Source organism: Tauraco erythrolophus, unplaced genomic scaffold (assembly GCF_009769465.1).
Source record: "Tauraco erythrolophus isolate bTauEry1 unplaced genomic scaffold, bTauEry1.pri scaffold_40_arrow_ctg1, whole genome shotgun sequence".
Classification (NCBI taxonomy): domain Eukaryota; kingdom Metazoa; phylum Chordata; class Aves; order Musophagiformes; family Musophagidae; genus Tauraco; species Tauraco erythrolophus.
Genome location: NW_028238614.1, coordinates 654,815 through 682,218, shown reverse-complemented (window position 1 = coordinate 682,218; position 27,404 = coordinate 654,815). Strand labels below are relative to the sequence as shown.

Here is a 27,404-nt window from a genome sequence, read left to right as displayed (position 1 = left end):
TACACAAGGGAGAGAAACGAGTGGTCTCAACTGAGATGCTTTGGTCTCCCCTGCCTGTCCAGGAGCTCCTGCTCCAGAAAGGCTCCCCTCAGCCCTGGGTCACATTTCCCAGTCCAAACTGGGGGCTTCAGAACTTCAAAGGTTGTCTATAAATAACTACGACTTTTTTTTCTAGAACATGGACATGGAGTAGCAAGATGATGACATTTCCCTTCCCCTCTATAAGTTTAGATTTGTGCAGACATCTTGAAAAATACATTTTCTCCCAACACTTTGAATGGAGAAATTGTGTTCCAAGGATATGTTTGTGTTAGTACACTTGGCATCTACATTTCCTATCTAAAAATAGCTGGGAGCAATGAAAGTTGATGATGTTGGTCAGATCCTATTGTTGTTTCTTTGTGTTGTGGTTCAGGCTAGTCGACAGCTCAGCCACCGCTCAGCTGCTCACTCATCCCTCCCCCTCAGTGAGGTGGAGAGGAGAAAAATGTCACAGAAGGCCTGAGGGTGAGATAAGAACAGGGAAGGATCACCCACCAACCATGGTCCTGGGCAAAATGGCCTCAGCTTGGGGTTAAAACAATTTAACTCATTGCGATTCATTCAGAGAAAATGATCAGAAACAAAGCCAGATTTTAAAAATACCTTCCCCCTCCCCTGCCTTCTTCCCAGCTCTACCTCCTCCCCCAATGGCACCAGAAGACGGGGAATGAGGCGGTTGCAGATCAGTTCATCACATGCTGTTTCTACTGTCCCTTTCTTAAAGGAGGAAAACTCCTGACACTCTTTTCCCCTGCTCCAGTGAATCCCTCCTCACGAGACAGTTCACAGACTTCTTCAACATGAGTCCTCCCCGCGGGATGCAATCCTGACCCATCAGATTGCTCCAGTGTGGGCTTCTTTCCCACAGACTCACAGCTTCTTAGGGAGCTGCCACCTGCTCCAGTGTGGGGTTCTCCACGGGCTTCAGATGCCTCTCCACCTTGTCATCAGCCTCCAGCAGCTCATGGAGACCATTCTCTGTGACTTCCTTCAGGCACAGACATCTCTGCTCCAACATGGGGTTCTCCAAGGGCTGTGGGTGTTTCTCGGCTCCACCATTTCTCTCACACACTGCAGTGGGGCCACTGCCATCTCACTACAGGCTGCAGGGGAATCTCGGCTCCAGCACCTCCTCCCACTCCATCTTCCCTGTCCTTGGTGTGGCCGTTTCTCTCAGGTCTCACTCCCCTTTACAGACCTCAGCAGGCCCAGCAGGATGAACTCTGTCCAGCGGCTGCCCCAGGAGCAGGGTGTTTCGGAGCTCTCCCAGCCGCGCCACTGCAGCCATCTCCAGTCAGGTAGTGGTGGCCCAACATGGGCAGCCACCTGCTCGAGGGGACAAGGAGCAGCTCCCCACCTCCCCTCTCTCTTCAGCCTTGATTCGGGCTCCTCTGTACCAATCTTAAATAGGGCATTTGTAGAGGTGCTGCTTGGCTTAGCCCAAGCCTCAGGGGATGGGAGGTCTGACCTGGCCAGAGGCCGGTCCGACTGGTTTTGGAGCGGGGGAAGCTTTTCACAGCTACTTACAGGGGCCATTTCCACAGCCTCTCCCGTAAACCCAGCACATGAAGTCCACTGTGGAAAGTGGACTTCAGCGGGGGGTAATATGGACTTAAGATGGAGCTGAGGGGTGTGTTTTCTGTTTCACTGAACTATGTCTTAGTTTGATTGTGTTTGTTGGCAATTAAACACCTTTCTGTGCCTGTGAGCAGCTCGTTCCCCAAGTAAAGCAAGGTGGAACTGGTGTCAATGAGCGGAAACATGGAGCTATGTACTTGAGTGGAGGAAGCTCAGATCTGCACAAGGCTGCTGGAAGTCCCAGGTGGCTGATGAGAGAAATGGTGGGGTTGGAGGTCGGGAGGAAGGCTGCCCATAGAGTGTTGGTCATAAAGGGTCTTGACTTCCCTACATATGTACAGTCCATGAGGAGATGTTCTGTTTCACTGTCCTTTGGAGTTGGTTGATATAACGTAAACTTTAAGCAAAAAAATCAAAATGGAAAAAGAAGAAATCCTCTTTTATTGTTATAGACTACTGAAATCTTTTCGCTTTGACTGCAATCCTGAAATGGCTCTAATGAACGACATAGAATTGAAGACTTAAGGAAAATTATGCCCAGAGATTTGGCTTGTTGGGGTGTCTTGCATGTTAATGAGCCTCTGGAGCCACGTTCCTGAACTGCAGACACTGAAAGTGGATTGAATAAGCTTCCAGAGAGTGAAAGTCAGAAGCAAACTTAGTTTTGAAGCATGTTCTTGAGTCTCATTGAGGGCCATCACTGAAGGGACCGTAGAGGGGATGACCAGACAAGGTTACGATCCTTGGAGAAGCAGGAAGTTAGAGGCACCAGTTGAGGATGGAAAATCAAATGTGAGGTGACTTTGGTGCCAAGTCAGCCCTTCATGTGTTTCACCAAGCCAGACAGCCAAGCCCTGATCTCACAGGAAGGGGGATCCTTTTCCTCAAAGAATGTTCAGGGCTCTTCTTGGGGGCAGTGGGATGGATATTTGTGTGATGCTGAGTGACAGGTAACAGGACACCTTCAAAACGCTCTGTGGGTGAGGATGGTTCCTTGTCAATGTCTCCATGTTCCATTTGTCAGGTCTGTGTATCTATATTTCAGTTTCCAGCTTCCCCCTTTTTCTCTTGGTTTCTTAACTGACAAGGTCCCCAATCAAATAACCTCGCTGGAATGAACAGACTCACCCTCTCAAATGGAGTAATTAGAGTAATGGACCAGGTTTGGTTCTTACCATCACCTCCGTTATCATTTCTTGGTTAGGTTTGTGTCCCTGTATTTTCCTATTTACAGCTTACTCCCTTTCTTATTCTCCCTCAATGCACTGAAAAGCTCCTTGACCAGGAGAGACAGGTTGGAAAGATCAGGAATGAGGCTCCATCAAAGAGAAGAAACTGCTTGGATGTATGGCGCTCCTTAATGGGGCAAGTGACAAGTTGGGTGAGCCCTTGTGAGCGAGGGGCAGAGGAGGGGCCAGTAAAAGTGACAGAGTGGTGGGAGGTGAGGAACCCTCAAGGTGGGTCAGTTGGCGTAGTGTTGTCTAAACACTCCAGGGAAGTCTCTGGCTATAGGAGCCTGGGTCTCACTGGGGACTTGACTGACCCTGGTGTTTTCTGGAAGGGGAAGACAGCAACATGCAACAGTCCAGGCTGTTTCTGGAGTGTCTTGGGAGAACTCCTTAGCACAGCTGTCAGATGGGCCAAGAAGGGTAATGCAAACCTGGATCTGATACTTGCCAGCAAGCAAGAGCTGGTGGGTGAACTGCAGGTCAGTGTAAGCCTTGACTGTCCTGACCCTGAAATAGTGGGGTCCCAGCTCCCTGGGGCGTGAGGAATGAAAATATGAGACTGCAGATGACAGGTATTTAAAGGAGTAACTTTTGGCCTCTTCTGGAGAGTTTTAATGGGGTCTCCTTGTCAGCAGAATGGAAAGTCAGCAGAGCTCAGCACAGCTGGTCTTCAGGAACAGCATCATCCAGGAACAGAAATGGTCTGTATCAAAACTCAGCTGAAACTTAGAAGTAAATTCAAGGGCACCATAATGAGCTGTTACTACTTCAGGGACAAAGGAGCAGCAAAGATAATATGGGAACATTCCTAAATTTAGGAAGAGCAGGTAGAGATAGATCTAAGATATTCTGTGTGCTCTTTGACTCAGTTATCACCAGCAAGGTCTCCCAGGCCTTTGTGCCTCAAGGCAGGACTCTGGAGGAAAACAGACAATGGTGCACAGGAATCAAATTAGGGGCTATTTGAGCAAATTCAAATGTTCCCTCTCAAAAGGGACCAGATGTATAAATCTGTCTTTACAGCGAGAGAAAGTGTCATCAGTTGCTGGTCCGTGTCCATGGCCTGCGATAAAAATCAGGAGAATTTCCAGGCCAGTGTCAAGGCTCTGAAAATGACATCTCATGAAGCACTTGTTACACCAAGGCCTTTCTGCTTATGTTTCAACTTCTGCCCAACATCTTCATTCAAGAGTTGATGCAGTTGCCCACACAGAGATGGCCGCTGCCTCCCAGATGTCCTGAGGTAGCTCAAGATCCCACATGGGACAGAGAAATGTGATGCAGGACTGACAGGAGCCCTTCTGGAGCACGAACTGGTCACCAGACATGGTGTGTCAAAGCATCTCAGTCAAGACAACTGATTTCTCTCTCTGGAGTAGAAAGGGAAGCCTGGGCAATTGCACCCAAGGCCAGTGTTAGAGGTGATCACTCTCATCCCTGTCTTCACCTACAACTGAGTCACATGCTATTTACCCTACAGCAAATGAATGAAAAATGAGTGGCTGCAGGTGTTGCAGAGTCTACTTGAAGATGTCCCTGTAACCCAGATACATTGGGATGAGTGCAGAGTTGCTGTGCAGAAGAGAGCATTGCCTTCACTTTGTCTCTTTGCGTCCATCTGTGAATCGAGGGAGCTCGTGACTTCGGCGTTTGACTCGCTGTGTGCAAAGAGCAAATATTGGCCAAGAGATTCCAAGCAGGGAGTGTCCGGGGGGGTTTTACTTCTGTGCTTGACACAACAATGTGTTGTCTACTGGTCTAAGACTAGCCACTGTGGAAAGTGGACTTCAGTGGGGGTAACATGGACTTAAGATGGAGCTGAGGGGTGTATTTTCTGCTTCGTTGAACTAGGTCTTACTTGGATTTTGTTTGTTGGCAATTAAACATCATTCTGTGCCTGTGAGCAGCTCGTTTCCCAAGTAAGGCAAGGTGGAGCTGGTGCCAATGAACGGAAACATGGAGCTACGTACTTGAGTGGAGGAAGCTCAGATCTGCACAGGACTGCTGGAAGTCCCAGGTGGCTGACGAGAGAAATGGTGGGGTTGGAGGTCGGGAGGAAGACTGCCCATAGAGTGTCAGACAGAAAAGGTCTTGATTTCTCTGCCTCTTCAGAGTCCATTAGGAGATGTTCTGTTTCGATATCAATTGGAGATGGTCGATCTAACATAATCTGTAGCAGAAAAATCCATTCATGTTGCAACACACTATTGAAATTTATTCACTTTTAACCGCACTCCTGAAATCCCTCTAAATAACCACACAGAATTAAGGACTTCAGGAGAATTATGCCCAAAGACTTGGCTTGTTGGGGTGTTTTGCATGTTAATGAGCCCTCTGGTGCTATGTTCCTGAACTGCAGACACTGAAAGTGAATAAGCTTCTAGAGAGGCATGAAAGTCAGATCTTGGGAAGTAATGACCAGTCAAGTCTCCACTGCGTGCTGGGTAAGATCATGAAACAGATCCTTCTGGAAGCCATGTCAAGGCATATGGATGACAGGGAGGTGATGAGAGACAGTCAGCATGGCTTCACCAAGGCCTAATTAGTGACTGACTAAACTGGTGGCCTTCAACGATGGAGTGACTGCGTGGGTGGATAAGGGAAGAGCAGCTGATGTTCATCTCCTTGGACTTCTTTGGTACAGTCTCACACAACTCCCTTGTCCCTAAAATGGAGGGACATGGATTTGACAGATACTTACGTGGACAAGAAACTGGCTAGATGGTCTTGTCTAAAGAGTTACAGCCCATTGCTCAATGTCAAAGTGGAAACCAGTAATGAGGGGATTCCCTCAGGGGTCTGTATTGGGGTGGATACTATTCAACATCTTCAAGAATGACGGAGACAGTGGGATTGACTGCAGTCTGAGCAAGTTTACAGATGACACCAAGCTGAGTGGTGCAGTTGACTTGCTAGAGTAAAGGGATGTCAACCAGAGGGACTTGGACAGGCTGGAGAGTTGGATCATTCAAACCTCATGAGGTTCAAGAAGGACAAGTAGAAGGTCCTGCACCTGACTCAAGGCAATCCCCACTACCAGTCCGAACTGAGGGATGAATGGATTGAAGCAGTGCTGTGGAGAAAGACTTGGGGATAATCACCAATGAAAAATCAGACATGAGCTGGCAATGGTGCTTGCAGCCCAGAAAGCCAACCGTATCCTGGGCTACATGAGAAGATGTGTGGCCAGTGGGTCAAGGGAGCTGATTGTCCCCCTCTACTTTGCTCTCATGAGGCTCCACCTGGAGTACTGTGTCCGTCCCTAGGGTTTCTAGTAGAAGACAGAAATGGACCTGTTAGAGCAGGTCCACAGGAGAGTCACGAAATTGATCAGAAGCCTGGAACACATCTCTTTGGCAGAAAGGCTGAGAGAGTTGGAGTTGTTCAGCCTGGAGAAGAGAAGACTCTGGGGAGACCTTCTTGAGGCCTTGAAATATAGAGAGGGTCTAGATGAAAGACATGGAAATACTTGTTTTGAAGTGACAGGACGGGGGCAATGGTTTTAATCTGAAAGAGGTTTGATTTAGATTAGACATAAAGCAGAAATGTTTTATAGTGAAGGTGCTGAGACATTGGAATAGGTTATTGAGAGAAGTTGGGGGTTCCTTTCCTCATGGAATGCTCAGAGCTCTTCTTGGGGGCAGTGTGATGTGAGGGTGGAGACATCAGCATAAGCAGGCTGTAGTTCTTCTGTTTGGGTTTCAACCTCAGCCTTGCAGTTACAGCAGGTGGAAACCGTTTTCTTTCAGCAGGCCACAGTCTCCTTAGAGTTCTCTGAAAAAGTGGCCAACTTACTGATAAAGCTCGTTGGTTGGTTGGTTGGTTTTTTTTTGCTGATCTATTTAGGCACTGATCCAGACCATAATGCCCAAACTTGGGTACAAGATTATTATACAGGATGCTGCTGAAAGCTTTGCTGAAGCTCAGGTAAAGGACAGCCACTGCTCCTCTCTTCTCAAGAAATGCAGTCCTTTCATCTTAGAAACCAAAGGATTCTTTGGATGGACAGGCACGAGTTACTCTGGGGAAACCCATGAGCATTGTCTTTTAGACACCCAGAAAAGACATCACAGAGGACATGTTCTGTGACACACTGCTCAGTCAAAGACAGTTTGAACAGCCTTTAGTGCCCCTGCGAATCCTTTGGGCTCTTTGGAAGATCCATGCAACGTTTACTTTTTTCAAGTTGTTGGGGCGTTCTCATCTCCATGAGCTTTCAAAGATGATACAGAGCTGTGGTGGACTCACCTTGGCTGGCAGCTAAGACCACACATCTGCTCACTCACAAAGCCCTAACATTCAGTGGGATGGGGGAAGAGAATAGAAACAGCAAAAGGGAGAAAATTCATGTGTTGAGGTCAAAACAGTTTAAAAAGTGATAGAAAAGAAGAAGAAAAAAGGGGAACAAAACAAGTGATGCAAAGGCCATCGCTCACCACCTCTCACAGAGACTGATGCTCAGCCAGTCCCAGAGCAAGAGATGGCTGCCTACTTAATATCCTCCTCCTCTCTGTTTTCTTGCTCAGCATGATGTCATACAGCCTGGAATAGCTCTTTGGTCAGCGTGGGTCACTGCCCGGCTGTGTCTCCTCCCAACCTCTCGTGCACCCCCAACCTACTGACTGGGGGCAGAGTGAGAACCAGAGGAGGCTTTGGGGCAGCACAAGCCTGTTCTGCAGAACCTACACTGGTCGTGTGCTTTCAGCAGGGGTTTGGTCACAGATCGAAACCACAGCACCAGCAGAGCTGCTGGGAAGAGAACCAACACCAGCCGTAGGAGAAGAGAGGGCCTCGGTAGGACCTTGGGCTCCTCTCTCAGCACTCCTGCCTGCAGGCCCTCCGGTCCCATGGGCTGTCCAGGGCTGAGTAGCCCCTGCCTTGATCCCCACTCACTGCTGGTTGCTCTCCTCCATCGTCCTGCCTCCAGGCACACAGGCCTGGCAGACCTTGCTGATAAAGAGAGAGGCAAAGAGGCCATAGAGTACCTCCCACCTCTTTACATCTTCTCTTACTAAAAGGGGCAGTGGCCACACATTATTCTTGTTTATTCTTCATCTCTTACTTCAGTAGTCAGAGATCATCTTGGTGCCCCTGAATTCCCTTGCACGTATCCACTCCAGGGAAGCTTTGCTTGCCCACAACTATCCTGGTTTCCAAATTCCTTCTTTGAAGTGATCCCCTCCACCCACCCCCTCAATGCTTTCCTGTTTCTGTGGAGCTTCCCAGTGAGCTCCTGCCATGCCATGATCCAGGCACACTGTGGGTATCATTGCCCTGTTCCTTGACTGTATCATCAAGGGGTGAGTAAAGGGTTGGAGAGAGAAGAACCAGCAGAGGCTGAGAGCGCAGGTCCAGGAGTGGAGACCCTGGTGCGATGTGCTTCCTGTTCATGGACTGCCTGCATCTGCTGAGTAGGGATGGGACAGACCTGGCCTCACTGCAGTTGTGGGACTCATTCGCTTGCACGCAGAGACGAAATCTTTCTGAGTTTCTTTTTGGTGTCTGTTTACTCCCACAAAGAATGTGGTCAGTGTTCCTGTCAGTCCTGTGTTGTCCCAGAAAACCCATACGCACTTGTGCTGGAGAGTGTTGACATCTAATGTCGCTCTCACTGCTGCACGGATTTGGCCATGAAATGGAATGATTCTGACAGAAATGTGTTTTGCATGGGAGGGAGGTGAGACTCCTTCCAGTCCCAGGACTGCAAACTCTGCATGAGATGCCTCCTTTGACTCAGCTGATATCCCTTCCCCCAGCACAGGCAAAGGACGTCCCTCCCTGTCACTGCCCAGATGTCCTGTGTAATGGTGGGAAAAGGAAAGGGGATTCTCAAACCTGACTGTGTCTGAGAGCAGAAAAGACATTGCTGGAAAGCTGAGTCTCTGCAGAGGTGAGAGCGGAAAGATCAGTGATTACTTTGGTTTCTTTCCCAGTAGGTTCCTGGGGAGCTCCTGGGACATCTGGAGGAAGTGCAGAGTGAGGTGGAGGGGGCAGAGCCAGTGACGCCCTGGGCTGGTCCTGTGCTGCTGAGCTGGGCCGGGCTCCCGGGATGGAGGGAGCTCCTGGCAAGCGGGCAGCGCTGCAGAGAGACAGCTGTGCCCAGGAGCAGGGCTGGGGGCACTGCCTGCGGGCACCCAGGGGAGAGGAAAGAAGTGAGAGAGAGGTTAAAAGCAGTTGGGAGTGAGAGGATGCTGAGAGCTCACTGTGGAAGAAATCTTTACAGCCCTTGATGTGGTAAGTCCCTGGGTGCAGGGCAATTCAGCTACAGTTCAGGGATGGATCTCATAACCTGGGATTGCCCACAGCCTGTGGTGCTGCCAGCAAGAATCTCCAGGCTTTTTTGTGTAGAGGAGGATGACATGCTCCAAAGCAGGGCTGCCCTGCTGCACCATCAGAGGGACAGGACATGACAGCTGCCTTCTCCCAGGGACGGCTGCAGTATGTGCAGGTGGGTGTGCAGCCAGGGGTGCCCAGGGCTGTCCTTCCCAGCAGGGTCCCTGCACCCCAGGGGCTGTGTGCTGGGGCAGGGACTCTGCCGCCTGCCAGGGTCAGCACTCAGCTGCCCGGGGAGCTCCCCACGGCGCTGTGGGGAGAAGGATGGGTGGAAGCAGCAGCTCCTGGGAGGAGAGGGTCTTTCTGCTGTGAAGAGGCTGCTGCATGGATCAGGGCTGCTCACAGCTCCAGATCAGCCCCAGAGTACTTCTAAAAGGATGTTTTAAGAAGAAGGTCCAGGCAGGGGCTACCTGGAAAGGAAGGTGCTTCCCTTAGTCTTCAATTTCATGCTGTGGGGTGCAACGGGAAAGAGAGTTGCTGATTTTGAGAAGTGACTGGGATTCTTGAATCAATAGATGACATGATCAGTAGGTCGGCTGGGAACCTCATAAACTGCCTTCTCCTGCCCCTCAGCCTACAGGCAGCACCAGCATCCCCTTGGCTGGAAACATGGCCGTCTGTCTGACCTGCTCTTTGCAACCTCAAGCAGGGAGATGTCCCGAGACAGTGCCCTTCCACAGGGAGTTTCTGTAGGGCAAAACTGAGTGAACGGACAGTGGGATGGGGTCTCTCAGAATTCCCTGTGAGGAAAACTACATGGGAGAGGGAAGCAGGAGGAAAATATCCATGAAAAAGGAGGAAAATGTCTGGGAAGCAGAAAGGTGGAGAGGGAGGAAGACAAAACTATGAATGGTGATGTGAAGGAAAATTGGGAAAACTCCCTGTCACCCCCTCCAGTGCAGACACCTTCAGCTGAGCAAGCCCCCTTGCCTCCTCTCTGACCCAGCACAGTCTCTGCCCCCATGGCCGTGGGGCACAGGGCATCAGCCGCCCCCTCTGCAGCCGGAGCTCCAGCAGAGCAGAGGTGCCTCTCCCCAGCCCAGGGCCCTCTGCAGAGCACAGGGGCTGAGTGCCACTGCCCTGCAGCTCTGCTGTCCCTGCGGCTGCGGGAATGGCTGGTGGAGGGAGAGGGAGCTGCTGCTAGAAATGCCATGGGAGGGGGGATTCAGTGTCTCCCTGCCGTCCTCTGCAGAGCAGACACGTTCCCCAGAGCAGCTCCCTGGTCTCTCCCACCCAGCAGATACTCCCACTCTTAATGTCACAGGGACTTGATTGTGAGTTTCCTTCCCAGCAGCCCAAGCACAACAGAGGAGAAACACTCCGGTGTCCAGCTGTGTCTCCCTGTCCTGATTCCCTTGGCAGGAGCACTTTGAATTTTCCCCTTGTCCTGCTGCCCTTCTTCTTCCCATGGAATCACTGGTGGTGGGGGGTGAGGATTAAGGTGCAGCTCAGACATCCACGCTGCTTGTTCTCTCATGCAGATGGATCCACGGAGGAAGAGCATCCATGTCCCCTCCTAACGTTTGTGTCTCTGGGTACTGCAGTATACAGGGCTGACAGTGAGCTTACCCTTCCTCCAGGGCACCTCATCTTCATGACATCAGCTGTTTCCTTGGGGCAGGGGTGGGGGGTCCTGCTCTGTCACAGGCTGCCCTCCAGCAGGGCACATCTCTCCCATGGCTTCTCTGTCTCATCCAGCAGCCCCATGGAGACGACACCTGGATGCCAAGGATATGGAAATGTTGCTGAATGCAGTATGTGGGCAGCTGCCAGGAGCCCTCTGTGTCCCTGGCTGGGAGGGGAGTGCTGAGATCCTCCTCATCTGCAATGAGACAGGACGGAGGGTTTGGAGAGCTGTGCTTAGAAACCAGATTCCTCTGCTCTCAGCAGTGTCTAGTTTCCTCTCAGGGAATATTTGAGCGTGATCGTCCTCCAGCTCAAAGATGTGCCCAAACAGGGCAGCTGAGAGCAGGACGCATGGACAGACTGGTCCTCCTCATCATCCGTTAAGGGACAGTCCCTTGGCTTTTCTGATCCCACAAGGTTTTACTTGGAGTGCTGCCGAAATTCCAAGGATTTCTGCCCTAAAAGCTCTCCTCAGGTGTGGTGAGGAAACTGGAACAAAAAGAACAAAACCAAATCCCCACAGCTGTGCTCTGCTGTTGGACAAATTGGGAGTGACAATGTTGGGAAGCTCTGTGACATCATGAGTGGATTTAATCTGAGCTCACCCCCTGTTCCTATTTACCTGTTTCTACAGGGCAAGACTGACTCCTGCAGAGCCCCTGCTCCCAGTCGCACCCTCAGTCAGCACCAGCGCGAGATAACAACAGAGACCTGCTGAAGGTCTTTCTGAAAGGGAAGGGACAGGCAGGGGCAGAGGTGGGGGAAGTGTTTCTATGAGATAGAATGGTCTGTTCTCAGAAAAGTCTGCTGTAATTTAACATTGATTTTCCTCCTTGGACAGTTCCCAATGCCCTCATGCAGCAGATGTCTAACGAGAGCTTCATCACCAAGTTTCTCCTCTTGGCATTTGCAGACACACGGGAGCTGCAGCTCTTGCACTTCTGGCTCTTCCTGGGCATCTACCTGGCTGCCCTCCTGGGAAATGGCCTCATCATCACCACCATAGCCTGTGACCACCACCTCCACACCCCCATGTACTTCTTCCTCCTCAACCTCTCCCTCCTTGACCTGGGCTCCATCTCCACCACTGTCCCAAAATCCATGGCCAATTCCCTGTGGGACACCAGGGACATCTCCTACTCAGGATGTGCTGTGCAGGTCTTCTTGGTTTTCTTCTTTATCACAGCAGAGTATTGTCTCCTCACCATCATGGCCTATGACCGCTACGTTGCCATCTGCAAACCCCTGCACTACGGGACCCTCCTGGGCAGCAGAGCTTGTGTCCACATGGCAGTAGCTGCCTGGGTCACCGGGTTTCTCAGTGCTGTGCTGCACACGGCCAATACATTTTCACTGCCCCTCTGCCACGGCAACACTGTGAATCAGTTCTTCTGTGAAATCCCCCAGATTTTCAAGCTCTCCTGCTCACACTCCTACCTCAGGGAAGTTGGGCCTCTTCTGGTTGGTGTCTGTTTAGGCTCTGAATGTTTTGTTTTCCTTGTGTTGTCTTATGTGCAGATCTTCAGGGCCGTGCTGAGATTCCCTTCTGAGCAGGGACGGCACAAAGCCTTTTCCACGTGCCTCCCTCACCTGGCCGTGGTCTCCCTGTTTGTCAGCACTTGCATGTTTGTCTACCTGAAGCCCCCCTCCTTCTCCTTCCAATATCTAGACCTGGTGATATCAGTTCTGTACTCGGTGGTGCCTCCAGCAGTGAACCCTCTCATCTACAGCATGAGGAACCACGAGCTCAAGGATGCGCTGTGGAAAGTGGTGACTGGATGTGTTTAAGCAGCAATAAACTGCCCATCTTCTTCTGCGTATCACTCACAATTTGACTCACTCCATGACCAGCTTGTCTTTGGTAGTTGCTTTTGGTTGGTTGGTTTGTAGCTTTTCTTAGTAGTACTAATGTTGTCCAGAAAGAAAAGTCATTATTCATTGTTCACACAATTCAGTATCCGTTCCTAATTCAGTATCCGTCTGTCCTGTGTGACCAGAGACTGCGTAATGTCGAGTTGTGCTCTCTGTGTTATAAAACAAAAGCAAGGGCCCTGCAGTGATTGGTTTATCCAAGAACCTTTCGCCAAGACCTTCTCTGGGGCTGCAGGGGCAGTTCCTGTGTGCAGAGGTGGAGGGGAGAACAGTCCCAGCACAGCAACAGTGCCAGGGAGCACCAGGTCTTGGTGTTTCCTGAGCTGCTCACTTTCCACCTCCATGCTCTCGTTGTGAGCCTTTGTGTTGGTGTAAGGTCTGCGTGCTCCAGGACCTTTATCACAGCCCTGCGGTGTGGCAGTTTGTGCCAGCAGGCAGGGACAAGCCATGGGCACTTCTGTGACAGGGCTGATGTCCATAACAGCGTTTCCATCATGAAAGGTGATCTTCTAAGGGTAGGGCCTGAAGGCTTAGGTCTGCTTCTAATGATATTCTCAAGAACATACCCAGGAGAATGCACTGGAGAAAAATCAACCATGAACAGGTGTCGTTTAAGAACCACACAGGCACTTGCTTACTCTGCCCTGATGGGATGGGGGAGAGAACTAGAGGGGTGAAAGTGAGAAAACTGGTGGGTTAAGATAAAGACAGTTTAACAGGTGAAGCAAAAACCGCATACACAAGCAAAGCAAAAGAAGGAATTAATTCAGCGCTTCTCGTTGGCAGGCAGGTGTTCAGCCGTCTCCAGGATTTCAGGGCTCTATCACAGAATCACAGAATGTTCGGGATTGGAAGGGACCTCAAAGGATCATCTAGTCCAATACCCCTGACTGAGCAGGACCACCTAGATTAGCTCTATCGCACGAAGTGGTTCTTTGGGAAGACAAACACCATCACAATGTCTGCCCCCCTTTGCTATTCTTCCCTCAATCTTCTATACCGCAGATGACATTATATGGTATGGAATATCTCGTTGGCGCGTTTGGGTCAGCGTCTCCGGCTGTGCTCCCTCCCAGATCCTTGTGCACCTGCACACTAGCAAAGCATGGGAATTCGAAAAGTCCTTGATTTCTTAGCAATGACTAAAATCATCAGTGTATTATCAACGTTCTTCTCATACCAAATCCTACACTAAAATCAAACACAGTGTTGTTCTAGCTACTAAGAAGAAAATTAACCCTATCCCAGCTGAAACCAGGACAACAGCTGAAGTGTGTGAGTGTGCAGGGTGGGGGCACATGACAGTGTCCTTTCATGGCCACGTTTCCTGGGAGAGATGATGTTGTGATTTAACACCAGCTGAAAATAAGTACCACGTAGCTGCTTGTTCACTTGCCACCCCCTGCAATGGGATGGGGAGGAGAATCAGAAAAAAACTCATAGGTTGAGATAAAGACTGTTTAATAGAACAGGAAAGAAAAAAGGTAATGATAATAATAATAATAATGATATAATAAAAGAATATCCAAAACAAGTGATGCACTATAAAATTGTTCACCACCTGTGGACCAATGCCGAGCTCATTTCTGAGTAGCGATTGTGCTGCCCCGGCCAACTCCCCCAGTCTCTATACTGAGCATGATGTTATATGGTATGGAATATCCCATTGGCCAGTGTCCTGGTTTCGGCTGGGACAGAGTTACTTTTCCTTTTTAGCAGGTAGAAGAGCTCCATGTTTTGGATTTAGTCTGACTTTTGTTATGAGAAGAATGTTGGTAGCTATGCTGGGTTTTCCGGAGGGGCTGCAGAAACGGCCCCTGTAAGTAGCTGTGACAAAGCTTAATGTACTGACTTTAGGTGACGGGGTTTGTCAGCACGGGAGGGGTTGTGGAAATGGCCACTGTAAGTAGCTGTGAAAAGCTTCCCTGGCTCCAAAACTGATCGGACCGGCCTTTGGCCAGGTGAGACCCTCCATCCCCTCAGGCCAGGGCTGAGCCAATCAGCGCCTCTGCGAATGCCCTATTTAATATGGGGACAAAGGACCCTGAACTGGGGCTGGACCAACACTGAAGAGAGAGGAGAGGTGGTGGCTGGCTCCCTGGCCTCCTGGGCGGGCAGCTGCCCACGCTGGGCTACCACTACCCAACTGGAGATGGCTGCAGCAACGCGATTTGGAGAGCCGCAACACGCTCCACTCCTGGGACACCATCTGGGAACAGTTTGTCTTGCCAGAACCGCTGAGGTTCGTCAAGACGGCTGAGACCTGAGCGAAACGGCCATGCAGACACCAAGGACAGGGAAGATGAAACGGGAGGAGGTGTGCTGGAGCTGAGATTCCCCTGCAGCCTGTGGTGAGATGGCAGGTGGCCCCTCTGCCCCTCATGGAGATTAACAGTGGAGCAGAGATCCACCAACAGATTTTGGAGAACCCCACGCTGGAGCAGAGATGCCTGTGCCTGAAGGAGGTTGCAGAGAATGGTCTCTGTGAGATGCTGGAGACTGATAATGAGGCAGAGAGGCACCTGAAGCCCGTGGAAAACCCCATGCCAGAGTGGGTGGCAGCTCCCTAAGAAGCTGTGACTCTACAGGGAAGAAGCCCCAGCTGGAGCAATTTGATGGGTAAGGATTGCATCCTGTGGGAAGGGCTCACATTGGAAAAGTCTGTGCACCGTCTCATGAAGAAGGCTCCATTGGAGCAGTGGAAAAGAGTGTCAAGAGTCGTCCTCCTTTAAGAAAGGAGCAGCAGAAACATCGTTTGATGAACTGACCTGCAGTCCCCCATTCCTTGTCCCCCTGCACCGCTGAGGGAGGAAGTAGAGAGGTAGAGCTGGGAAGAAGGGAGAGGTGGAGGGAAGATGTTTTTGAGATCTGGCTTTGTGTCTTGTTATCCTCTCTGAATGAGCTGTTAATGAATTAAATTGATTTGTCCCCAAACTGAGTCTGTTTTGCCCATGGCCATGTATGGTGGGTAATCCCTCCCTGTTCTTCTCTCAACCCTCAGGCCTTTTGTTACATTTTTCTCCTCTCCACCTCACTGAGGAGTGAGTGATCTCGTGGTGCCTGAGCTGCCCACTGGGCTAAACCACGACAGACCTCCAGGCAGAGTAACTCACATTGACCACATCCACCCAAGCCTGACTTGGACACAAGACCATTGTGGGGAATGATGCTGAAAGCCTTGCTGACCTAGAGGTAAAAGACAACCACTGCTCTCCCCACGTCCAGCAATCCTGTCCTTTCATCAGAGAAAGTCTAGAGGAAGGCCAGGCACGACCTTCCAACGGTAAATCCAGTCACCTTCTCTTGCTGATATCCAGAAATGGGATCCAAGTGCCCACACTCTGGGGACAGCCTTTGGTTCCCCTGCTCTCTCCTTGGGCCTTTCAGAAAGTACATGCAGCATTTGGGAGTTTCCCCAGTCTCCATCTCCTTTCAAAGATGATGGAGAGTGGCCTCACTGTGGCATTGTCCTGCCCTCTCAGCTCCCTTGGGGTTCCACCCCTCCAGCCTTGTAGACTGGTGAGGATTGTATTTGCTCAAGTTAACTCCTGACTTAATCCAAATTCACCGATGACTGTTTTTCTCCGGAGTCCTGCCTCAAGGCACAAAGGCCTGGGAGACCTTGCTGGAGAAGACTAAGGCAAGAAGGACGTAGAGAATCTCAGATCTAGCTACTCCTGTTACTAAATCCAGCAGTGGCCACTCATTCTGTTACTTCTTTAATTGTTCCTCAAGCAGCGGCAGCTTGGTGCCCTTGAACGCCTTGCAAGGTTCTACATTTGGGAAGCTTTAGCTCCCTATGATGGGGGATAGGTATAGGTATAAAACTATATTAGCTACTATTTCTATAGATAGGTATAGGTATAAAACTATATTAACTATTATTTCTATGGATAGGTATAAGAGCAGACACAAGACTGCATAAAACTCTGGAATACAGAGCTCTGTGAAATAGCTGTGTGAAATGTTAGAAGTTATCAAATACTAATCCCTGCTGTCGAATGCTATCCAGAAAGAAGGTCGGTAAGAGAGACAAAATAAATGATGGCAAGGTTGTAACTCATGACCCATAGGGAGAAAAACAGACAAAGAGGAGAGATAAGGACTAACAAGAACTAACATTTGTCTTCAAGCAATAACAAGTAGGAGACAGCCAGGTGTCCACTCAAGGCCAGGGAAACGGTTTGGCTCTATGGGCCCAGCCAAAACAAAAGTTTTAGGGAAGAAGTGAAAAACACACAGCGAGGAAGACCTGCGGCCTTCATCCCAAAGACCCCTGCCCACGACCACCAGGAGGCGTGTCAAGAAGGAGCCTGAGGTGGATCCTGAGGCAAGGACTATGGAAATGATCTCCCGAGAGAGAGACTGCCCTTTTGGGGGAGGGAGTTATGAGTGTGTCTGGATAAATACAAGAAAAACTGCTACGGCGGGTGTGCATGTTTGTGGTGGAGCAATCCCCCATGCACCCAGTGCTGCAATAAACATACCTACTTTACAACTTTCCGAGTTGTGGAGTCCGTGTCCACACATCACCTAAAGCTGTCCCTATTTCTAAATATCTTCTCTAATCCCTGCATCCGCCTCTTGGATCCTTTCATTTTTCTATGGAGGTTTTTAAAGGGATCCCATTTAAGCAAAGCTTGTGTTCTGATATATTGGGTTGTTTTCCTGTGAATTGGTGTGGACAGTTCTTGGGCTTGAAAGATGATTTTCAGAAAGATCAGCTCTACTGGTCTGAACTCTGTCGCCCTTGAGTGCTGCTGCCTATGAGATTCCCAATAAAAGTCCCCTGAAGAGGCTAAAATCTTCTCCTGAAGGAGAGCTTCCTGAAGAAGGAGAGCTCCTGAAGGAGAGCTGAGACCCCGTAATTTCATGGTCACTACAGTACATGCTCACTTTCGTCTTCACATCCCTGATCAGCCCTCCTTCTGCAAGGACTGGGTATGGGTGAGCATCACCTTTGTCAGCCTACCTTGCACTTGTGCAAAGAAGTAGTCCCAAGAGATCCAGAGATCAGCTGGACAGTATGAATTCTGCTGTGCTCCCATTACAGTGAATGTCAGGGTCATTAAAGTCTCCAACAAGACCTGGGGTCATTCATCAGGAGACATCCTTGGCTTTCTTAAACGAGGCCTAGACCACTTCCTTAATTGGGTTGCAGGTTCTTCATTTCCCACCAGGATGACACCCAAAGTGGCCTCTTTCTGACCCTCACCCACGAGGGTCCACCCAACTTGTTGCACGTCCCATAGAGAAGCACCATACATATGATTAGATTTTTTTATTTGTTTCTTTTATGCCCCTTCAGTATTCCATTCTTAAAGGATATGGTTTTATTCTAACTGCACCAGAACCAGGTTTTACTTCCGCCTTTATCGGTACAGCGTTCTTTGCTTCACCTGGAATCTCAGAAGCCCATACCCCTGGATACACTTGATCTAGAAATTTAATCTCTGAGGTACCCTCAGTTTGTTTTTCGGTTTGGATCTTAGCCAAACTTAAGACTTTGATTAATCGATCATCTTTTACTTTGAATTCTACTTTTACCTTTTTTTTTTTACCCCAAAAATTATTTGTGCCTCCAATTGCTCTAATAGGTCCCATCGAAGCAAAGGTTTCGGAGATTCTGGTAAATAAAGGAATTGGTGAATCCCTGCTTGTTTTCCAATCTAAAATTTAATTGGCTGTAAAAAGAAAGCCTTTTTCTGCTGGCCAGTGGCTCCTGTTACAGTTACAAAATTATGATCTACAGGTGTTAGCTCTTGATTCAATACAGAATATGAGGCGCCCGTGTCTATTAAAAATTCTACCTCCTCATTCTGTTTCCCTAGCTTTAATTTAAGCAGGGTAGATTCCCCTGTCATTTAGCTTCAGCAACCTCCTCAGGCTTTAATTTAGGGCATTGCTTTCTCCAATGCCCTTGTTTTCCACAGTAGGCACACTCAATGTTTTTTGGAAACCCCCTTGAGATCCCCGCGGAGGCCCTCCTCTGCCTCTGCCTCCAGGGGGTCCTGCACTTCGTTGTTCTAATGCTAAGATTGTTGCTGTGGCTATGGTTCTACCTAATTTTCTCCTTTCATTGCTTTCTCTGTTCCTGTACACCCTCCGTGCTTCTTCAATTAATTTTTCCAAATTCCGCACTTTAGGCTCTTTTAGTTTTTGGAGTTTTCTTCTAATATCTTCTGACGACTGGCCCAAAAACAACGATACCAATTGTTGCTGCCCCACATCAGATGAGGGGTCTAAGGTGGTATATTTATGCTTTGCCAGTTGTAATCTGTCTAAGAATTCCGTGGGGATTTCGGTTTGCTCTTGCTTTACAGCATACAGTGCTGACCAATTTACAGCCTTTGAGATCGCGTTCTCTAACCCAAATTTTATCCAGTTTTGATATCGCTTTAATATGTGATGATCTGTATTATCGTTTGGATCTCAGTGCAGGTCAGTGAGGGGAACAGAGTGATCGACTCCCCCTGCCAGCGTTCCGGCTGTAATTTGAGCCTGCACATGAGTTCGGGCTTTTCTTAGAATTAACTGTTTCCCTGTTTCAGTCACTGCATTTAACAATTTGTCTGTATCTTTCTAGTCCAGGTCTTAAGTATTAATTTAAACCAATGCCAAAACAAGGTGGGGGCGGGGGGGACACGCTGAAAATTTATAGCACATTCCTTTTGCCACTCAGGATGATATCTTAAAGTGAAAAAAATATATACCACCTCATCCCATTTATAATTACTTCTGAGAAACAGCATCAATTGCAATGAAGTATTACAATTCCATTATAAGTATTATAAGCATTACAGTTATACTATAAGTATTATAATATACTATATATTATATATATAGTATTGGTATATATTATAGATATTATTATTCAGCCATTTTTCCTCATCTTCCATTTTATATAACAGCCATCACCAGTTACAGTATTTGACTAAAGTTTTCTAGTTTATGTTTTCTCCCGAGGGATCCCCAATATCTTTCCAAGACACATCCTAACGGACTCTTTTATAAAATGTCCTCACTCTGTTGGTTACCCATTATTTACTGGATTATTATCTCAATCCTGTTGTTACCAAACAAACAACTGAAATTAAAATCACGCCTCCTAGATATAACCAATTGTCATTAAAATAACTCATTCACTCTTATTTTCTATCGCTTCATCCATCTCCTGCTGTTTCCCTCGCGGGAGGTCAGAACCACGGATCACGACTCCGCACTCACTTTGTACTAAAAGTACGTCTCAGTCACACACACACAGGACAAAAACAACTTTTACAACTGCAACCACAAAAATATCCAACCGTACAAACAATTAATACAACTCTTAGAATCACACAAACAATCACAGAGGATTCAATCATTAGAATTTCAGCTTCCAGATGGTTTCCGGTGGGACTGGAACCCACAACTGTAACCAAAGTATACCTTTAAGGCACTGGCTGCCCGGGGTACGCCGTCCAGCGCAAGTTTCAGCTTATGGCTTACGGAGAGCTACCCTAATGGACCAGTCCCCAAACCAAAAGAATACCTTCTCTAAGATGGTCCTTGTCTGTTCCCGCAGTGATCCGACTGAGGTGAGGAGTCCCTCCAGAGAAATCCCCGGGGGTACCCAAGGGAGTCCTGTTCTCAGCGGGTCCTGCAGCCGAACAGAGAGGGTCCCAGCTGGGTCGCCAGATCTGATACCTGAAAAGGAAACTGAACTTTCCAAGACTCATTTTAGAGTTTAGAAAGCGCCATTCTTTATCGCAGCGCTGGGTGCACGGGGGATTTCTCCTCCTAGCGTGCACACCTGGCTTCTGGGCAGAAAATTAATTATACACTACAGTCATGCTTAATTCATAACATATTTACATATTCTGAAACAATTGGTTAATTTTCTCTCGCTTTACATATAAATTACTTGGCATGCTCAGTTTTTCTCCTCCGCCCCTTTCTTTTGGGTCTGGGGTGTATTTAGGGCAGGTGGTCCGTGAGTCGGCGGTCTCGATCTCCCCCTGCCGGAATTCCCTTTTCCCCCAAGTCACTGCATGTTCACAGTTTAGAAAAACATGAGAACAAAGTTTCTGCAGTTTCTGGGATGTTCCCTCCAAGGGCAGACAGTTCTTGATAAAGAGTCTCCGTTTTAATCACTCCTGACAGCTTCAAGGATGAACATCTTGTTAGTTCCTTTAGGGGTGTGTGCATCACCTACTGCCGACTGAACCCTTCATGAAACTTTTACACAAAAAATTTAACCCCTTCATTGTTGGGTAACAGCTTCTCACGTCATCCTGCCAGCGAGTAGGCCGGGGGTGCACCAGAAGCTGGGAGGGACCCAGCTGGGACAACTGACCCCAACTGACCAAAAGGATGTTCTAGAATATATGTAGTCAAGCTCAGCAATAAAAGTTGGCAGAAGAAGAAGGTAGGGAGGATGTTGGGAGTGCTGTCATTTGTATTTCCAGTTAACTGATATGTCTGATGGAGCTCTACCTTCCTGAAGATTGTTGAACACCTGCCTGCTGATGGGAAGCAGTGAATTAATTCCTTATTTGCTTTGCTTTGCTTGTGTGCGCAGCTTCTGCTTTACCCATCAAACCCACGAGTTCTCTCACTTTGACCCTTCCGGTTCTCTCCATCTCACCAGGGGGGAGTGAGTGAGGAGCTGTGTGGTGCTTAGTTACCAGCTGATGTTGAACCATGACAAACTCCACAGGTCACTGGGACCCTATTCCAGTGCTGCACTGCCCCCTGGTCATTTTTTTTATTTATTCTTTTGTCAAGTTAGTTAAGCATTACACAGCTCAAGGCAAGACATCACAGCAGGGGAAGATGACCTTCATGTCTTTTAACTTTTTAAAGCTGATTCCACGCAGGGACACTGGAGATAGTCCATGGGATCTAGCAAATGATTTCTCAAACCTGAGAGCAGTCATCTCTTTTCATCAGTTGGGTCACCCTCTGGGCCTCGTTGACTGCTGACCATGATTTGACTATTTCCCTTTAACTTTACGTTGGTCAGACACAGCTTGAAGCAGCTGTTTGCATGAAAGTATCTAGGGGCACTGAAGATGCTCCAGAGCACAAAGATATCATGGTGGGGCAGGACATGACAGGAATGTCTCAGGACACCTTTCCCCTTCTTGAAAATGATGAAAGCCAGGCCGGACAGGTGGTTTGTTTGAGCAAACGTGGGATGGTTTTGTTCAGGCAACCACATACCCCAACGGGACTTTTGGGATTATCTGAGACTATTTTCCATATTCTGTAGTATCACTTTTTCCACAGAATTCTCCTCAAGGCAATTCTCACTTCCTTATTCCTCAGGCTATAGATGACAGGGTTAAACATGGGCGTCACAATAGTGTAAACCAGGGCAAGGTATTTGTCGGTGTCTACAGAATCCCTTGACCGTCGCTTTAAGTACTCGACTGTGGCAGAGCCATAGAAGAGCATCACCACCACGAGGTGTGAAGAGCAGGTGGAAAAGGCTTTGCGTTTGCCCAGAACTGAAGGTATTTTCAGAATCGCCCTGATAATTTTAATGTAAGAAATCACTATTAAGGAGAAGGGAATGATTGCAAAGACCAGGATGATGGCATACAGCATCACTTGGTTCCAGAAAGTGTCTGCACAGGCCAGTTCCAGCAGAGGGGGAACATCACAGAAAAAGTGATGAAGGTCACGGGATGCACAGAAGGGCAAAGCGAACACCTGGTAGGTCTGTCCTACTTGCACTGGTGCGACAGCCACCCACGGCCCCACCACCAGTCTGAGGCAGAGACCCCTGCTCATGATGAGGGTGTAGTGCAGGGGGGTCACATATGGCTACGTAGCGGTCGTAGGCCATGGCAGCCAGGAGAAGGCATTCGACGCTTCCAAACAAAACCAGGAAGTAGAGCTGGGCAGCACAGCCAAGGAAGGAGATCCTGCCATCTTCCATCAGGAAACCCACCAGCATCTTTGGCAGAGTGACTGACGTGTGGCAGATCTCCAGGAAGGACAAGTTCCTCAGGAAGAAATACATGGGGCTGTGGAGGCTCGAGTCCACCACTGTGATGAGTGCAATCAGGCTGTTCCCTGTGAGGACCACGAGGTAGATGACCAGGAATACTGCGAAGCACAGGCCTGCAGGCTGGAATGGTCAGAAAATCCCAGAAGAATGAATCCAGATCCAACGGTGTCATTCTCCAAGCCTTTTCTTTGGGACATTTTCTCTGTACAGAGCAATCCAAACAACGGGCTCTTCAAGGATGCTGACGTCCTGTCCACCATCACACACTTCAAGCCTAGAGAAAGGTGACAAACACCAGCATACACGTGATTGCAGGGTTACGTGAGCTTGACTGAGCTACATATGAACGTTCGGAAATCTGACAGGGGCTGCTTGGGGCAGAGAGGCTTGTAAAGAGAGGAAAGAACAAAATCCTTCAGCCTCAATGACTGAGTTTTGTTGTATGGATAAAAACACCTTGACATTCTTTTTTTTAGAGGTGATTCTATTAAGTAGACTACCTGGGGATAGATGAGAAAAAAGGAAGGAAAGGGACAAATATCAGCCCCTTTAAGAACAGACCTTGTTGTCCTGGTTTTAGCTGGGACCGAGTTTGCTCTTCTTTTTAACAGCCAGAAGAGCTTCGTGTTTTGGTTTTACTCAGAGGCTCGCTCTGAGAAGAATGCTGATAGCAAGTTGATGTCTGTGGTTGGACGTGAGACTCCAAGGACTTTTCAGTGTGCCGGAGTGCAGAAGCACGGCGGGATAAGGGGGGAGCATAGCTGGGACAAGGGGGACACGATTCCCCTTGTGATTTGTGGTGGAACTTAAGACTGAGGGCCAAACTGGACAATTAGTATTCCATATCATGCAGCGTCATGTCCAGTATAAAAGCGAGGGGCTTTTGCACTTTGGCTCTTTTGCCGCTTTTGCTCTTTTCCGCTTGCTGCCCTTTTGCTCTATTGTTTTTCTTTCTTTCTCTCTCTCTCCCAGCACTCCCACTCTCGGAGTACTCTCTCTCTCTCTCTCTCTGCCCCTCTCTATTTCGGGCCTCGCGTTCGTCCGGGATTGCAGCTTCGGGACGAGACGGGCTTCGCATACGAGGGGGTGGTGAGTATCTACACTGTGTATTAAATCATCTGTATTAAATTGTTCTTATCTCAACCCATGGGTTTCCCGTTTCTCCTTTAATTCTCTCCCTCATTCCTGGGGGTGGGGGAGGGGGAGTGACCGGCTGTGTGGGAGGGTCAGCCTAACCCATGACACCTTGTAAGAGCTGAATTTAAAGTGAAGAAGAAACAGGAAGAAGTTAAATGTTAATGAACATGTTCATTTAACATGAAGAAGAAATAGGGTGAAAAGGAGGAAAGGGATGAAAAGGGGGAAGACAAAGCAAGGCAGGGCTGGGCAAGGAGAGGCAATCAATGCACAGCAAGGCAGCATGACTTGAGTCTTAGACCTTAGTGAGAGAGATTATTCCCAGCTTCCCTCACATGGAAGAGCTCATCCTCTTACACTGTGTCCACACACAAAGATGTGGGAGACTCTCAGATCTGAATCACTCATTTTTACATGATGGAGGGCAAATCCCTTCAGAAGGAAAACAGGCTCCTCTCTGCCTGCGGAGAAGGGATTTGGAGATGTTCTGAGATGACTCAATATGAGTTAGCTGCAAGAAGTCTTGTTTATTGCACAGTTCTTATTGCTTATATAGACAGTTTTTGCCAATAGTCCTGAGACCACACCTTTTCTACACCATTATTGGATGATACATACGTTTGTCATGTTTAACAGCTTATTTGAAACAGACACCCGCCTAGCGAAGCTCTGCTCTAAGCAAACACTACTCCCTTATCATACAGCATAATTTTCTTATCCTTAACTTCAAGGGCATCCTGCCCTTGAGGCCTAAGTTTAGAGCTCCAGTCCTTATTTACACAAGGTTTTCTTTGTGCAGTCTCTTTAAAAATCCACGCTCCAACATCTGCCCATGAATCCGGTGACACTGATGGGACATTTTACAGACAAGCAGCAGCTTATACATAAATCACAAGTTTTCAGAGTGTTAAAAGACATGTTAATGCAACCAATCAAGCTGCTTCCTGCAGTTTTCAGTCATACAGAGAAGAACGTGATTAAAAGTGGGTGATCTCCCCATGATACCCAATTTTCCTAAAGAACTCAGGCTTTTATAACTCCTGAAGGAGTCCTGAATAATTCAGCATTCCTAAACTTGCTGCTCTGTCACTTGGATTTCTGACAGTTTACAAATCCAGCCGAGGGCCCATCCCCTCTGATCCCAACCCTGCAGTGCTCCCAGCCCCCTGCAAGCCCTGGCAGAGGCAGAGCAAGGCTCCTGCTGCCTGGGGCACTGAGCCTTCCCTTTGCATTCCCACCTTCCCAGAGCACAAAGACTTCTTGCTGGGCACACTTGAAGGTTGTAAGCTACAAGGAGCAGCACCACAATAGCAAGCTGCTGCTTATGAAGAAGAGGCTCAGCTGAAAGATGTTGAAGAATCTCAGTTTGACATGGGGAAGGAATCTCCTCTCCCAGGCAGAGCACCGAGGATGCCGACTGTCTCTCCAGCTGTCGCAAAGTGCCTTTGAGCAGTCGTCTTAAACCCTGATGGACTAATGATGAGAGCAGCAGGTCAGAAAACTTGTAATAAAAGCACTCAGATCAGCCAAGTGAAAACACAGGGTGATTTTCTCAAAAGAAAAATCTAAATTCTCAAAAACATGTAGTTCTAATCGTTTGATTCTTTTTCCAAGGTATTCCTGCCTTTTTCCTGTGACTTTTATCTATCTCATAGAGGTAACATTCGAAAGCTGCAAGGTAACATTAGACTTTGCATGAGGCAAAAGTCACCATGATTGTTTTCTTATCTACCTACTTATTCATATAAATGTACAGAAAAGCAGAATACGTCTATTTTCTGAAAAAAACTCTATGAGATACCCACATTCATTTTAAATTCAGGCTTTAACTCAAAGCAAACATTGAGATGCAGATTGTCCACGTACCAGCATTTCCTGCTTGCTTCAAAACGCCCTCACACCTACAGCCTGTTCTTTCTAACTCCCAGATGTCCCAGTGCTTCCCAAGGTCACAGGCAGAGCACGGCTCAGCCCGGCTTTGCTGGTGCTTCTTCTGCGGTGACTTCTTCTGCTCCCAGGGTGCTTCTTCTGCGGTGACTGTCTCAGGGCAGCGTTTGCCCAGGCTGGAGGAAGCCCCTTGCAGTGAGCCCAGCCGAGCTGGACAGATGCCAGCAGCTGCTGCTGGCGGTGTCCGTGCTGCCCCACCATCTCAGCATTTCAGGCCATGCCAAGGGGGATGTGCCGCTGCCAGGAGCCAAGAGGCAGGAACACACTCCTCAGCCCGTGGTGCTGCAGGAGGCAGGGCTGACCCTTTTCTCTCCGCCATTCCCCTGGAAACCACCTGGATAGGGCTCTCTGGGCACCTCTCCATCCCTCTCACCTGGGTATAAGACAGTCAGTGAGCAGCCTCAGGAGAGAAGGTGGGGACACAGGTGCTGCCACTGCTCCCCCCCGACGCCCACAGCACCGTGAACAATTTTAGAGAGACTGTCAAAATCACGGACGTCAGCACGATCAGCAACTTCCAGCATAACCAGAGGGCTTTAAAAAGTGGAGAAACTGAGAAATGAAGTGCAGCTGCTCAAAGGAGAAGTGCCAGACTTGTGGAAGGAAAATGAAATTTAAAAAAAAGACGAGCAGGGAAGCAGAAAATACACTTGTTCAACCTGTGCTTAACTTCAGTGTGCTGCAACAGAAAAGGCTTCTCTGTACCTCCACCTCCCCGGGTCCCAGCCCGAGCCTGGGCCCCATGTGGTCCTCAAGACAGAGGTGGCTCTGAGACCTTGAACTGTCTTCTATGGAGGAAAAGGAAGATGTTCTTCAAGAATGATGGACAAAGAGCAATGAACTAAATCTGAGATGGGCCATGAGGGAGATTTTTCTTGGATGCCGTGAAATCTACTTCTGAAGAGGAGTGCGCTGAGCTTCCTGGGTGTTTAGTGCTGAGAAAGAAAAGTGAAGTTTCTGATTGCCAGCTAAGAGAAACTTCTCCATAAGGAGATTCTAATGGTCATTAAAAGGTCCATCAGGTCATTTAGCTCCTTTTTCCTGCTGAGGAGGATGACACTTGATTAGTTTTAGCCTTCTTTCAGTTCTTTCTGATATTTAGGATATCTCTCTTGAAAATCAGCGCACAGCATTTCTCCCATAATGAAGCTGCCCCTCTGTTCATAGGAGAAGGGAATGTTTCTTGGAGATTTCCCCAGTGCAGGGCCAACATGACCACAGATGAACTCTCTGGGTCTCTCTGGGGCTGTTCAGAACAGATTTGTCACACCTTTAAGCTGTCGGCTAATCTGTAGAGGTGAAACTCACTCTAGGAAGCTGGCTTCCTGAGGAAGAAGACATCAGTTTTTCTGCTGTTCTTGCCCCTGTGTGTAGAGAAGCCATGTGGCTTTCCACAGAGTCAGGGTGCCACCAGCGTGTGCTCCTCCGTTACTGCTCCCTGCAGACACTGCACAGCAGAGCCCTGTACAGTTGATTTGCTGATCTCATAAACTGAATATGTTGTTGGGTACAAGAGGCCTCTCTCCCTTCACAGACACCTTGAAGCTTCATCACGAGCAGATCCCATCACAGGTGGCCTCAGCTAAGCCTGCAGGATTTCTCTACCTTCTCCCTGTCCATACCATAAGACACTTTGCTTT

General features: G+C 48.6%; 2 protein-coding genes across 2 annotated transcripts; one reads left to right on the top strand and one right to left on the bottom strand.

Moving 5' to 3' along the window:
• Nucleotides 1–11,663: 11,663 nt before the first annotated feature.
• Nucleotides 11,664–12,596, top strand: LOC104380593 (olfactory receptor 14A16). The gene has a single exon (XM_009988107.2). The coding sequence runs from the start codon at nucleotides 11,664–11,666 to the stop codon at nucleotides 12,594–12,596; it is 933 nt and encodes a 310-aa protein (XP_009986409.2).
• A 9,342-nt stretch (nucleotides 12,597–21,938) lies between these two features.
• On the bottom strand, nucleotides 21,939–22,877 carry LOC147526027 (olfactory receptor 10AG1-like). Its single transcript, XM_086630582.1, is given in 3 exon segments — nucleotides 21,939–22,481; nucleotides 22,483–22,796; nucleotides 22,799–22,877. Coding segments are annotated over 3 exon segments (936 nt in total).
• Between the last annotated feature and the right edge of the window lie 4,527 nt (nucleotides 22,878–27,404).